This window comes from Spodoptera frugiperda, chromosome 4 (assembly GCF_023101765.2).
Source record: "Spodoptera frugiperda isolate SF20-4 chromosome 4, AGI-APGP_CSIRO_Sfru_2.0, whole genome shotgun sequence".
NCBI lineage: Eukaryota > Metazoa > Arthropoda > Insecta > Lepidoptera > Noctuidae > Spodoptera > Spodoptera frugiperda.
This window is the reverse complement of record NC_064215.1, coordinates 12,023,417-12,037,439: the sequence shown is the minus strand read 5'-3', so window position 1 is coordinate 12,037,439 and position 14,023 is coordinate 12,023,417. Positions and strand designations below refer to the sequence as shown.

At 36.9% G+C, this 14,023-nt stretch overlaps 1 protein-coding gene across 4 annotated transcripts in view; it reads right to left on the bottom strand.

The window, feature by feature from the left end:
• Positions 1-695: 695 nt before the first annotated feature.
• LOC118272685 (knirps-related protein) overlaps positions 696-14,023 on the bottom strand; it is a 64,228-nt gene continuing 50,900 nt past the window's right edge. For all 4 annotated transcript variants that reach the window (XM_035589319.2, XM_035589320.2, XM_035589321.2 and 1 more), the window contains one exon: positions 696-2,637. In XM_035589319.2, coding sequence (XP_035445212.1) covers positions 1,594-2,637 — 1,044 coding nt within the window. In that variant the 3' untranslated portion in view covers positions 696-1,593. The remainder of the gene's footprint in view (positions 2,638-14,023) is intronic.

Genomic DNA, 14,023 nt, shown 5'->3' with positions numbered 1-14,023 from the left:
AGAATTCCTTTTTCCTATGTCGTGGGTGCGTTTATAAACATAAAATTTCAAATATACGTGACACCTAGACCCGAAGCAACAATTTCTGAATCACACAAAGAGTTGCTCCGTGCGGGAATCGAACCCGCTAACCGTTGCACCGTCCAGTTTTTTTTTTATTAATAATATTTAAAATATATGTAACCTCTAAATGCAATAATATGAGTTGCATTTTTGTAAAATATGCTGACATTTTGTTTATTTTTTATATAGTTACAAATATTATAATTAGTGTATTGATGGAGCAGCCACTCCTAGCTTTTTTGTTGTCTTGCACAGTGTTTGCATCTGAATATAAGTATGATTACATCACATTTAATTGTTTCGTCTGTTTAGGGAAAAGAGAGTAAAGTTCCCTAAGAAACGGAGGATCCTCCGACCAAGCGAGGTTATCGTGCTTGGCGTGCTTTCTGCCCAACAGTTATTCGTTGGGATTTCTATCCATATTTATTCGCATGTGAAGTTCACATGTGTGATGTAGGATTTTATATTGTCATCCATTGATTTATTTGTCCATCGTCTATGTGCGACTTCTGTCATCTGTTACTTGTGATGCCATGTGTCGCCACATCAGTTACTATCAGAAAGGATGTGGGGAGGAAAGGAAGGGGCGATACCAAAAATTGGGGATATTATTATGTAAAGAAAATCCATAGTCGAGTGCATGAATAGTTTATTTTGTACGTCTCCGTGGAATGTATTCATTACAAACATTTGTTTATGAAATAAAAAAACACTCTACCTATATTTATATTTACAAAAAAACACGTTTGTCAAAGTATTACATTTGAGTATGAATGTGTCGATAATTTCACTACGTTGAGTAAATGGAAATGTTTAGGAGATTACAACAACAATATTGAGCAAAATTAGGAATGTTCGTGTAACAATCGAGTATATCCTTAGCTCTTACCATCTCTTTCTAGTATCATATAGAAATGAAAAGAGAAATAAAGACTTTACATAAATATTATCAACACTGTCAATATATTAATCAAAAAGAGATAATAAGAGTATTTGTTTGAACGTAACAATAACAGTACAGTCGACAGTCGTGATTATATAATAGAACTTAGCTACCGATAGAAATACGAAGACTTAGAAATATAAAAAGGATTCACAATGCACCCGAAGTTAACACATTACAACCTCAAACAACACTTCGAAATTCTACTAGAAATAAATTATATTCAAACATTTATACAAAAATATATACGATTCTGAATGGAACGTTGCAACACCCGGCTGTCTCCATTTCCAAAAACATAATCATTATCTACAGTAACCTACCTTACACTACTCAAAGAATAATTTATTTATTTACATTCGTTTTGTACATAACCTCAAACCGGGCTCGTTAAGTACCAATAACATTGTATTTACTAAACATTACTTATTATACGTATTTGGATAGACTCTTTCAAGCGATAACAAATCAAACATTCGACTGTTTGAGCTTAAACAAAAATCACATTCCTCTATACTGGCCTTTGATTCTTTCACTGACGTTTAATACAGTCTATTTAAGGGCACTAGGTGACGCGGCGTCTCACGTCAGACTTTGGTGGTGAGGTCCAGAGGGTGCAGCTTGATCCTCTTTATTTGTGAATATGACACGTCCTCCTCCTCGCTCGCGGACCCCGCCGCGCTGCCTGACTCTCCGTCCTCATTGTCTGGCACTATCACTTCACTATCATCAGATCTCCGACGTGCAGAACTCGACCTGCCGTCAGATTTCACAGACAAGTCCATAGGATTCTCTTGCAGCGGAGACTCTGAGGTTCTCCTCTCAGCCGGCGGTGTGGGAACGAACTCAGCCTCAGAGATAACATCTTCCTGAGGAGTCGGCTGTGTAGACCGTTGCTGTTTTAATATTTCGTCTAGGAAGAACCGTTTCGACGACTCTGTCCGCTCATTGTGGTCGTCGATTCTGACGTCATTGTTATTCTCAGCGGCTTGTCTGAGCGCCGCCTGGTCTAGGAGGTGTCGTGAGTATAAGGGGTGGAACCCTGGCGGGAACAGCAGCGGGTGGTTGTGGGCGAACGGGCTGAACGGCGGCGGTGGTAAGAAGGGCGAGTGGGGGAAGTGGGGCAAGGAGGCGATGTTGGCGAGGTGGAGCGGGACGAAGCTGTCTCTGGGCGGCGTCAGCGGTCTGTCTGGCGGCCGCGACTGTGTCAGTCGTGATTTCTCGTCTAATTTTGGCGATGATCCGCTTTTGTGTGAGTCTGGGGATGCAGAGCATGGAGGCTTGTAATCGTCTAAGCCGAGGAGAGCAAGTTCTTCTTTAGTTCTTGGTCTAGCGAGCCCTGGGAATAGGTGTGGTGGGAAAGGAGGAGCAAGCGGGTGAGGGGAGGGCGGCACCCTCGGAGGAGACTGCGACTGCGCAGCTTGCTGCTGCTCTTGTAGGAGGCAGTGGATCTTGAACCAGTTGGAGCGGCGCCCGTAGCGGGAGCCAGACTTGGACATGCCGACCATCAAGCACTTGCGCAACCGGCACGCTTTGCACGCTGTCCGGTTCTTCTTGTTGATGACACATTCTCCGTTGTTCTTGCACTCCGTGATGGAGTTCAGGTTGTTGTAGGAGCGGCCGAAGAATGACTGGAAAGAGAGAAATATAACGTTAGTTGTTGCGAAACTTGAAATGACATTAACACGTTTGACGCTATTGTAGAACGATTAGTGGGAACCGATAACTTTTTAGCAGACAGATGCGATATAGCACCTCAGATATCTGGTTAAGACGATGATGTATACAAGTGAAGATTCTATAGAGCTGTTTGTTGTAATAGCCGAGACGTATGATCGTTGGGCAACGCCTCCTAAAGCTGGTATTTCAGCACTAATCATAGACCCTCGTAATGAAGCAACACATCTCGCGCTGCCAACATAATAATTAACAATAAATAACTGGCGATTGTTTGTCACACTTAATTAATCGCCCGTAAATATCTGTCAACTTGAAAAGCAATTGCTTCATTTAATTAAATTTAATCAAGAGAACGACTAGCTCCTGGTTGCTTGCATATGCATGGTCAATTGAATATGTATAATTGATATGATGGTCAGAAATTATAGTGTGTGTGACGAATAAAATGGAAAATGAGAGGTCGGAGGTTGGTGCTAGCTTAGCTCGCTAATTAAATAGACAGAGTTATTAACATGGCCGTATAAAGATTGTTATTGATCGGTTGAGACGGGTAATGTAGAGAACTTAGTGATGTTGGTTTATAAAATCAATTTGTTACTACATACTTAAGCTTGAACTAGGGTTTGTTAGTGCAATATTTATTTTGTGATCTGAGGTTATTTTTGCTCTTCTCAGTTTCATATGAAAATGTGTTTTCGAAAAGATGACAGAGGTCAGAAGTGGGATAGTTAGAAACTCGTCGTGTCACGATTGAAGGAAGCAGACAAGTTTAGCCTGAGAAGGGAACGCCTCTAACAGGTGAAAACATACAACTTCATTATTTATGCAAATAGTAATAAAGCTGTATGCTTCCTTAGACGGAGGTTTTATTAATTTTGAGCGCAGATCGTGAAATATGTTTGCAAATGGCTTAAATAGGTATATTTTTTGTTAATTAGTTATTTTTTACATACAATTATATAATTTAGCAATAAAACAGTGTAACAAGACTCGCTATCAGGACAAACATACGTGTATTTGACCTAAAGAAGGTGTTACACGGGCGGCGGGCACCCGCCCGACCGCGTAACTCCGATAGTGAAAACATCGCCTTACAAATGTCGTGTTCACGGATTAAGACGTCACTTCCCGTGGATATGGGCCGCGGGTTCGGTTCCGGTCTGTTACACGCGTTTAACTATGGTTTTGTTTTCATTTGACCTTGATTTTTCGGTTTTCTTACGTAAGGTTGAACCTATTGTTTTTGTTTTTTTACTAGATGAGTATTAGATTGTTAAGATTGTAAGTGAGCGATTGGATTGAAGATTGCAAACGATATAATGTGCTAGAACTAGTTGCTGGCATGCTATTCATGTTTTATGACTGTCCGTAACAATGTAACCTGTGCATTATTGTTCTGTTTTACAGTTTTGTACCTTTAGATCAATGCTTAAGAAAAACCTTTTCTTCGTAGGTACATTAAATTATAACGGCTTATGTAATTCGTAGTAAGACTTAGTATTCATAGACCACCTCTTAGGTGACTAAATTGAAAAATGTTTAACTTAGTATAAACCTACAAATATTCCAGCAGCTCTAATGAATCACACAAAATAACATAACACCTTTTATTACCAAATGTATATAGTATATATAAGTGCATAATAAGTAGTATATAAGTACATAGTAACATGACAAACGAGTGTTAACTAAACATACACATAACACGCGTTAACATTACCAAAATGGTTGCAAAACGCCGCGCCGTCGCATGAATGACAATCAACGCGCTACCTGACGCTGTCACCATGGAGTTTTTATTTAGGAGACAGTCCTGATATCATTTAAAGGAGAAGATTAAAGAACAAATATTTAAAAAGCTTCCTCAAATGAATCAATGGAGAAAAGCTCTATTTGTTTCAAGTCATACCGGGTCTCATGTTATGAGTTGCGTGCACTTAATATGTTTTCATATAATATAGAAAAATAGCTTATTTCTGAATTCCATCTCTGATAAGTTTTTTTGGGATTTTTATATTAAAGAATTCTATTAATATTATTTTATTGCTAAATGTTTACTTGTAATCGGCATTTAATTAAAGAAGGATATAATTATAAAAAAAATATGCAAATCGTACATTTTCCTTTAAAAAATTTTATCGTAAAAATCACTTAATGTTTCCGCAAAAACATGCATATATCTATTAGGGACAAAATTCAAAATTGATTGGCATATTTCTTTAAAAACATGAGAGTAAAAATAATTTGTTTTCAGCATTAAAAGTTTCATATTCAAATCTCCACGTAATATTTGTGGTGGCCTTGTAATTTCGAAACTAGACACTCTTAGTCTGAAAAATGGTCAGTTGAATATGCTAAGTTGTTTTAAGAGTATTATTATATATTATTATGAAATATTACGTTCTGCAACATTCGGCCAAGAAATTATGCAGCTTATGAACGTCTTCAATTTACAAAAACTATTTTGACCTACAACTCTGTTGGGTACACGAACAAAATTGGAATTTGACAAAATTATTATGACGTCATGTAATAAATGTACTCGGCATAGCAACGAGAGGCAAGGTGAACTGTAGTACATTCATTATATCTTAGTTAAATTACAGTGCATACAATTTTAGACTTTATTATGTTACTGAAAATTACTATTTCTATTATTTTTACAATGATATTAAGAGTTAACGAGAAACTAAGCTTCGTATGGCAGTTGCATTTAAAATTATTAAATCTAAGTATATAAATATTTAAAAAAATAAAATGTATATTTTGGGAAATCCCCGAATGGTGACCCTACAATTGACCAATTGCAGGATCACGTCATAGATGAAGAATTTAAACTGAAACAATGCCATCTTTGAACGTGCTGCGTGCGTGATGCGAATTATATTGCGCCTGCGCAGTGTTATTCTACATAAATATACCACAAGCGATATTAGCCCTTACACACATGTACACAAGTTTTATTTCTGATTGGCAAATGTAACTTTATTTTGGTGATGACATCGCCAATTTAAAAGAAAAAGATAATAATAAATACTTATAAGTACATTGTTGTGATATTGTTCGACAACGGAGGAGTTTGGTCGTAACTCTTCAAATATTTATTTATTAAAATATAAAAATGCATACAATGCCTTGTTTTGGACGCTTGCAAACGTAAGTTGCAGAATAACTTATTATTTCTGGCATTAAACATAAAATCTTTTGCTTAACAACGGTATTGAAACACCAGTTCTTTATTATTTTCCTCTGATCCGAAGCTGCGGACTACCTAGCGGGTTACCAAGGCTCCGGCTCGAAGAGCAAGAGTAGGAACGAGGTGGTTTTTGGTCAGTTAAAGTGACACTCCCTCTAGCCTCTCCCAGGGCGAAAGAAGTCATTGAATTTTCCTAAAACTCAAGAATTTTCTCACTACAGTTTCAAAGCGCGAACAATATTAAATTCCCTTTCCATTTGTCTTAGAGCCTGCAGAGGACAGTCACGGACAGCTGCAATAGATAAGCCAATCCGACGCTAGCATATTTAAAACGTTTAAAGTAATTAAAGTAAATTGTCCTCCAATGATTCAATATGATATTTAAATTAATTGCCTAGATAAAAGCGTGGGGAATCGTGGCCGTCGCATGCGTTATATTAATTGCGTCATACGTTTTATTCTTGGTACAGCCGTGTGTAGAAATGTTTCAGTGATTTTTCTTTACTAGTTGGCTATATAGTGATAGCAATGCTTTTTTAACTGACTTTAAAAAAGAAGGGGTTCTGTTTGGCCTTTATGTATGTGTGTATGTTTTTCCGCGATTATATCTCGTATTGGTTAAACCGATTTTGATGCGGTTTTCAGACATTTTTAATTTATTAACTGACTTAAAAAAAAGAAGTATTTGTTGAATTAGGTTTTCTTAAGCATAGTTTATATTTAGTTCTTTAGTGGCAATATCTAGATACTGCCACCTAGCCGAGAAGTGATTTTTTTAAACCAGTAACGCCATCGCGTACTATTCCTATTTAAATTCTGATTTGGGCAAACAATGACATTAAAACTTATGACCTGGTTAGCAATAATTGTGTTTAATAGGCTCTATAGATGTCGCTGTCGTACAAAAAAGGTGTCAATTAATTTTAATGTTCTTGCGCTCATTCTATTAAATATCTATTAAACATTATATTGGACGCGGGCCAAATGTCAGTTTCTTTTAACTACTACTTAATTTATATCAATTAAATTATTACTATTATAATGTAGTAGTGTGTGTGTGACAGTACTTGTAGTTAATAATCAGTATGTGCATAAATTGGCTGGTTGCGCAAGAGTCGCGGGCGGCGCCGGGCGACGGGTGAAGTTACGAGCGACCTGGCCACAACCACCTATGACCTGCGCGCGCGCCGCTAACATACAGGTGGGGGCTTGCAACTTAGGGTGGGTGCTGATGATTTTGTTATTACTATTTCTTTACATTTTCTAATTAATGTGTAATATTTAGATAAGCAGAGATGAACTAATTAAAGATTGTTGTTTAACACTAACTTAAAAAAATAAAATAAAATTAAGTTAATGTAGAATGGACCTATGTATACATACGTATATGTATGTATGGTACGAATTTAAGTTCTTTTTAAATTGTAACTAACCAGCAAACAGTACAGAACCTTTTATTTCCACAAAGGAATATTATTTTTAAAGGAAATAAAACCAAGGGAACAAAGGTCCCCTTAAAAAACAATAACAATACCATTTTATATTTCTAGTCCGCAATTGTACACTCGGCTCTAGCTCGCGGTCATAAAAGCAAAGGATGCGCAGGCGCATCGCTGGCGAGAGGTGAACGTAAGAGAACAATAAATTATCCGTTGCTAGGCAACGCGGGCGACTTGCTGACGAAACGTGAACACTATTGTTTTTGCGAGGAACTTCTATATACTTGAAGATTTTTGTCTTCGGAAAATCTTAAATGGTTTATGTGACTATCAACTAAAGTGCAAATTACAAAAATATAATCGTAAATATTTATTTCATTAATAATTAACTTTTATTTTTATTTACTACAATCTTGATAAAGACTAATTCTCTGTTTTGTTAATAATTTTACTAATTTTACTAATTATAATTCTAGTAAATAGTTGTCTTCTAAAATTACTAGATGGCGTTAGTTGTAGTAAGGTTGAAATATGTAGAGTAGATGTATTCATATAAGATTCATAATAATACAGTATTCAACATTACTTTGAGTGACTGGGAATATAAATCAACAACACTATATGACAATATGCCAAGTTCGACATAAAAGTAAAATTTACGATACTTTAGACAAAAGGAAGATTTAACCTTACTCTAACACTTTAATATCACAATTATTAATAAGTTTAACGACATGCAATTTACTCGGGCGACAGTACCGCGGAAATTTATAGTATCATAACCTCCCATAACCTTTGAAATATGGTCCTTTTGTACTAAAACTGGTCTTTTAGACCCCATCACTACAAAATGTAGCGCCATAACTTTGTATTGGCGTTTTATGGTGTATTAATAAGTAATGGACACCACGGGTTTATGGGGATTACTTTGTACGTCATTGTCAGTAAATTATAAGAGGTTTGGTCGTGTTAAAGGGTGGCAGTGTCAAACGGAAGACTGTTTTGTTTGGCGGTTTGATATAGGGAAGAAAATCAATGTAAAAATGTAGAGCTGTGTAGAAATATGTTATATAGGTTTTGGAACTATGTGTTTTATACATACTGTTGTAATAAAGATGGTTTTTAGATGTAATGGTTGAATTTCTTTGAGTTAAATTGGAAATTAGTAGTCTTAATACTAGATTTATATTATAATGTTTACTTCTTGTTTTTACCTCTATTTGCATCAAACGAGAAAAACAGATGTGACATCATTCTTCAAAATTATGTATGATTTTCTACCAGTAAACCATGTTAAGTGATTCACAATGTCAAGCAGATTTCTAGAAATCGCAAGTAATTTAATAGACTGCACATTTACAGACTAATGGCAAAAACTGAAACACTTATTGCTAATGTTTCAAGGAAAACTTTAAAATAAACTACCGTCTCATCACAATGCGAATTATAATTTTACACGTGAATCATTTTGTTATATCGATTTTTGATGCGATTTTTTATCGATAAGTGTGACAAATCGAGTGAAGACCCCGTGTGGACTTTCGAAATGAACCGTTGGCAGCATCACGCACGCGAAACTAGCGTGAGAACGGAGCAGATAACATTAACAACATCAAAACTTGACCTTTCTCCTACTGTAGTGACCCGTACCAACACTATTTTGCACTCCTTCAATTTAACGGTCATCAATAACCAACCTTATCCCAACTTGACAAGCCTGAAAATTGATTGCCTCAGGGTTTTTTCGATGGTAAAACGATGTTGGCTCAAAACGCGAGCGCGTGTCATCCCGTGTTTGCGTTCGGAAGCACTGACCTGCACCGCGCCGCGATGTTTTGATTGGCTCTGACATTCAAATACAATCGATTATTCGTTTAATTTGAATCGATACCGCTCGTGATCTTCTCGTCGGGGAAATCGACGTTCACATTCGAAATTGGAACATTTAATTTTATATCTGAATTCTTAGACAATGATGATACTTTTATCATGGGAGAATAGCGGATGTTGCCAGGTTAAATAAATAGGATACTTCAATGAAGCTGAACAGTACAAATTCGGCTGTGAACGTTTAATTACTGACCTATCAATTTACGTTACGGGTTACGCAACGTCTGACGTTATTAAAACAACAATAGATCCTTGAACCCGGCACAATCGTATAAATTATGCAACAATACTAATCGTACAACATGTCCGACGGACGCCGCTGCAGATTTCGTGACGGGAATAAAAATTATTGCCATGCTCCAATAAGTTGATCGGTGTGCCAACTGCGTTGCGTCCGTTGACAATTTCGACACGAGACCTCTCTAAAACAATGACAATCATTAACCGAGCCGCCAATCAATTGTCGACTAGAAATTAATGATTTAAAATTCAAATTCGCGTGACTAATCGTCGCCAATCGATACAAATAAAACAAGACCGTACACGCAAAAGTGAGTAAGTGCAAATTTGAATCGATTGCGGGCGCTGCGGAATCGAGACGAATCGATTCACCCCATGAATTGTATTGCAAAGTGAATAGGCGGTGTGTCGCTATTATGACGGCCGTTGTAGCAAATGAACCGTTTTATATTGGTCTCGATTTAATTGATATCTTGTTGGGACAAGGTTATGCGCAAACAAATATTGAAAATGTTGAGACAGACGTAAATGGAAACTATAATCTCAGTTATGTAAGGCTTTAATAAGCCCGAGATTCTTCCATACGCAAATGAGCGCACAACAAGTACCGATTAACATTAATTTCATGCAATTTCCGTACATAAAAAGTCATAAAATCAAGCAATAGGTACATTTTTCACAGATCCCGCTCCGAAACTAATTAAAGCCTTACTGGCACTTACTTGAACATCTAATTGAAAACTAATTAACTCAATATAGGTCATTATCGTTAAATATATAGATTAAAGTAGCGTTAAAGCCAATTAAAATAGTCCGATTAATTAGCAGACGAGGCTATTAAGGTTTATTCTTTTCACGTTAAGGTTTCTCGTTGACAAATTACGAGCGCGGTTCCTTTCATGGCACGGTTCGTGGCGAGAGGGCAATTGTCTCCGTACAATGCGATTACACACACAGATAATTCTAGAAAAACCTTTAAAAGCAAATTAGAAGCGATGATTTATTACTGAACCGCTTACGAAATGTAACTGAGCGGCCATTTAGGGTGTGTGTAGATTGACGGATTTTGGAGAAGTTGAGCCTGTTTTTTGGAACTCTGTCTCTAACATTTATTGGACTAGGTATTAAGAAAATTAATATAGAGAAAGTCAAATAAACGATAAAATATCCCAGAAATCCTCTTCAATAAATATAATTGGATGATTTCTTTTTAACATTGCTCTTAACATCACCTATTCAATGTACAAGTATGTATCTACGGAATATTCTCAACCACAAACTATGCGATAATATCCCTCATGATTTCGTATTACATCAGCCGGCCACTACCGTACACACGTCCTAACCGTCAAATATCTTTTCCGCCAGTGTTTCCCGATCGCGTGCCGTACTGCAATTTAAATGTGCTCCAAATCTGAAAATAATTCGTTTCGCCGCGATGACGGGCGGCCGTGCGAATTAGAACATTTATTGGATGAACATTTGACAGGCTCGTTTGGTGATCTCGCAATTATACTTAATCTCTGATAGATTGTATGTTTGTCCGTATTATAGGAAGAGAAAACGGTAGTGTGGACAGTTAGGATGTCAATATTGATTGATAGACACATAAAAGACTACAGTTGCAAAATTGCTTTCCAACTAAATTGTACAGTGACATCAAATTAATCTGTGCCTTACTAAAACAGTGTCCGTCTAATCGGTGGACACCATCAAAGGACAGAAGGTGAACTAAAAAAGATATCAAGAGTATAGTTACGAGTAGCGGCGGGTACAGACGGGCAGCTAATGGCAGCAGTGATTGATGTTGATCGCCTGTCTTCGGCAAAAACGTGTGAACCCGGCTTAGCGGCTTTGCTCCAATTATTGCGTAACTCTTGGATGCTCTGTACGTTATCATTACGGTTGTTGCTTTGTGAGGTCAGCAGAGGTCTCGGGCGTGAGGTGAAGGATATGTTAAGGGTCTGTTTAATGACCTTCGTGCACTTGCCACTCATAAAGTTAAATAGTGTGTGTATTGTGTGCCTTTTTAGTTGTACTACTGTTATGGAGCTGGTATTATAACAAAATAATCTTTAAGGTTATACGAACAGGGTTCAAATAGATTAATTAGTCATTCAACAGAGCATTCGAACCGTTGATCAGGTAAATCTTTGAGCTCAAAACAAAATTTAAGCTAAAAACTTACTTTCAATATCACTTTAACTACACCAATATATCTTAATCACCGAAAAACCGAAAACAAACCTCAGCAATTCATTGTAACCTAAATAACCACGGCCCATTACCCACCAACCAGCGGATAACCATCTATGGTAACCAAAAGGTTTATGGTGCACCAAGCAACGTTGCCAAACCGCTACTTAAGTTCACAAGCCGGAAAATAGCCGACGAAATATCGAAACTGATTTGTTAGAATCCATTTTGAAAATACTACGCAATTTATAGATCTAGGTTAAGTCGGTATCGTGAAATTTAGATCGATGGATGCTGAAAATTAGATGGATTTTTATCTTAGGTCTTGAGTCTGATGGACGAAATTAAATTGCTAAAACAGGTATGACTTAGTGAAATTAATTATCAAAGAAATATGTAACTTCAAAGCAAAAGAGCGTGAAGGATATGGAATAAAAACTGTGTAACATATTCAATACATTGTCCTATTTCATTGTTAATTTTTGCACATGTACATATAGTACTCGGGACTAAAACAGTTCCCCGATGATGAACTGTATGCCAATTGATTTCCATATTTTCCGTCAATTTTCCTGGTTCAGTTAATAATAACTATTACGTATTACAAAATGCCTCCACTATTTAAAACGATCGCAAGATCCTGCCGTAAAGCCACGTCGTATAAAAAATAAATCCATCAAGCAACAAACAATCAGCCGTCCAGACCGTGGGTTCGAGTCGCGTGCGACGTATTTACATACAAACGGGTGCGCAGGCGCACGCCACATTTAATTACACGACACGAGACAAATTGACGACCGCCCGCTAACGATCCCCGCCACTGAGCTCATGGGATAAAATAGGTCTTTTTATGTTTTAATTAAATAGTTGTAGTGCTTCTTAACTTTTAATGACTTTGATATTTTATTGAATAAATTAAGAACAAATAAAAATACTTTGGTTGTGCACGGTGGCATCTGGCGAGCAGATCATGTTATACAGGTTATTTATTTATAAATATCATTTATTTAGATGTTCATGTCTAACATTTAGATATGTCTAAGGTATATGAGCTCATTGTCAGCTGTGCTGTTCGAAATCAATTTGTTATTTCGTGAAGGCACTTAATTTGATTGGCGATAACCTTTCCTTTTACACAACCTACTTTATTAACCCAAAAACTGGTTGGTTACGTAACCTTGGTGGGCATTGTGGCGCGAGGTGACCGCGCGAGACATCCTGAGACAGTTTCCACCCTTGCACAACCCATTGTCGTTCAGTTCCACTTGCATTCATACAAATTGCGCTTGAGTAAGAAGGAAATTGTCGTTTGTATGGACTAGTGGGTTTAGTACGGTACCCTTGTCAGAACAAATGTAGCATGGGATCGATTGGTAAACGATATTTTGTTCTAACTAAACGGTATTTGCTAACACCATTATGTTGAACGTTGAACAGTTCTTATATAAAACAGTGCGATTGAAATAAAGCGATATATTGATTTCCACGGTCGGAATTAAATATTAGCTCGGTGGACTTGTTTAGCGCTTTCGATTGTAACTGCTAAGTATGGGTTTGGTTCGCAGTTCTAGTTGCATGAAATCATAGAATATTAAATATGAAATATCGGATTTGCCAGCCTAGATTGGCTAGATATAGACAAGAGTATTTGTATAAGTTTTCGTCTCTAGGAATTAACAAAGAACATATAACAGTAGCTGTTATGTGCGGAAGATATAGTGCGGTGCGCCACTCGATTTCTACCGAAATTTAACCCAAATCAATACGCATCATTAAAAAAATATAATGGATGATTATGCGTGTAGATCGAATTATCGGGGTGCATCTCCCGGACATTGGCGATATCTACACGGAGCCATGTGGATCTGCATTCCAACAAGTCCCTATTCCAACGTCATAAGGTTCAAAATCACTAAATCTAAATGTATCTACATTGTTAGCGCTAAGGATGGAACGAGTTAGAATAGGAATTAAAGTAATTATCGATATTAATAATCGATCACGGAATGTGTTTTTTCATAGTTGCGTTTTCCGAATGTGGCGGTTGAAACGCGATATTTTTCTCTCAATTAAAATTTGCATTATATTTTTATTCTAGTCCAACTTTGGACCAATCAGAACGTGCTATATATTTTTTCAGATGGTGACTGATTCAGATTGGGACATTAATCGGATGTTCCATATCGATTCACTTGGCCATACTAATTATATTCGAATAAGGTGTCAATCGATTTATCGTTATTTTAATGAAGTCACGCAAAGTTTATAAATCGCCATTTATAGCAGACGAGAAGTTTTAATTATGTGTTCATGTTTATTAAAGATGGAAGGTTGAGGACCTTTGGTATTGTTATAATTGGTTTCTGGTCAGGTCGG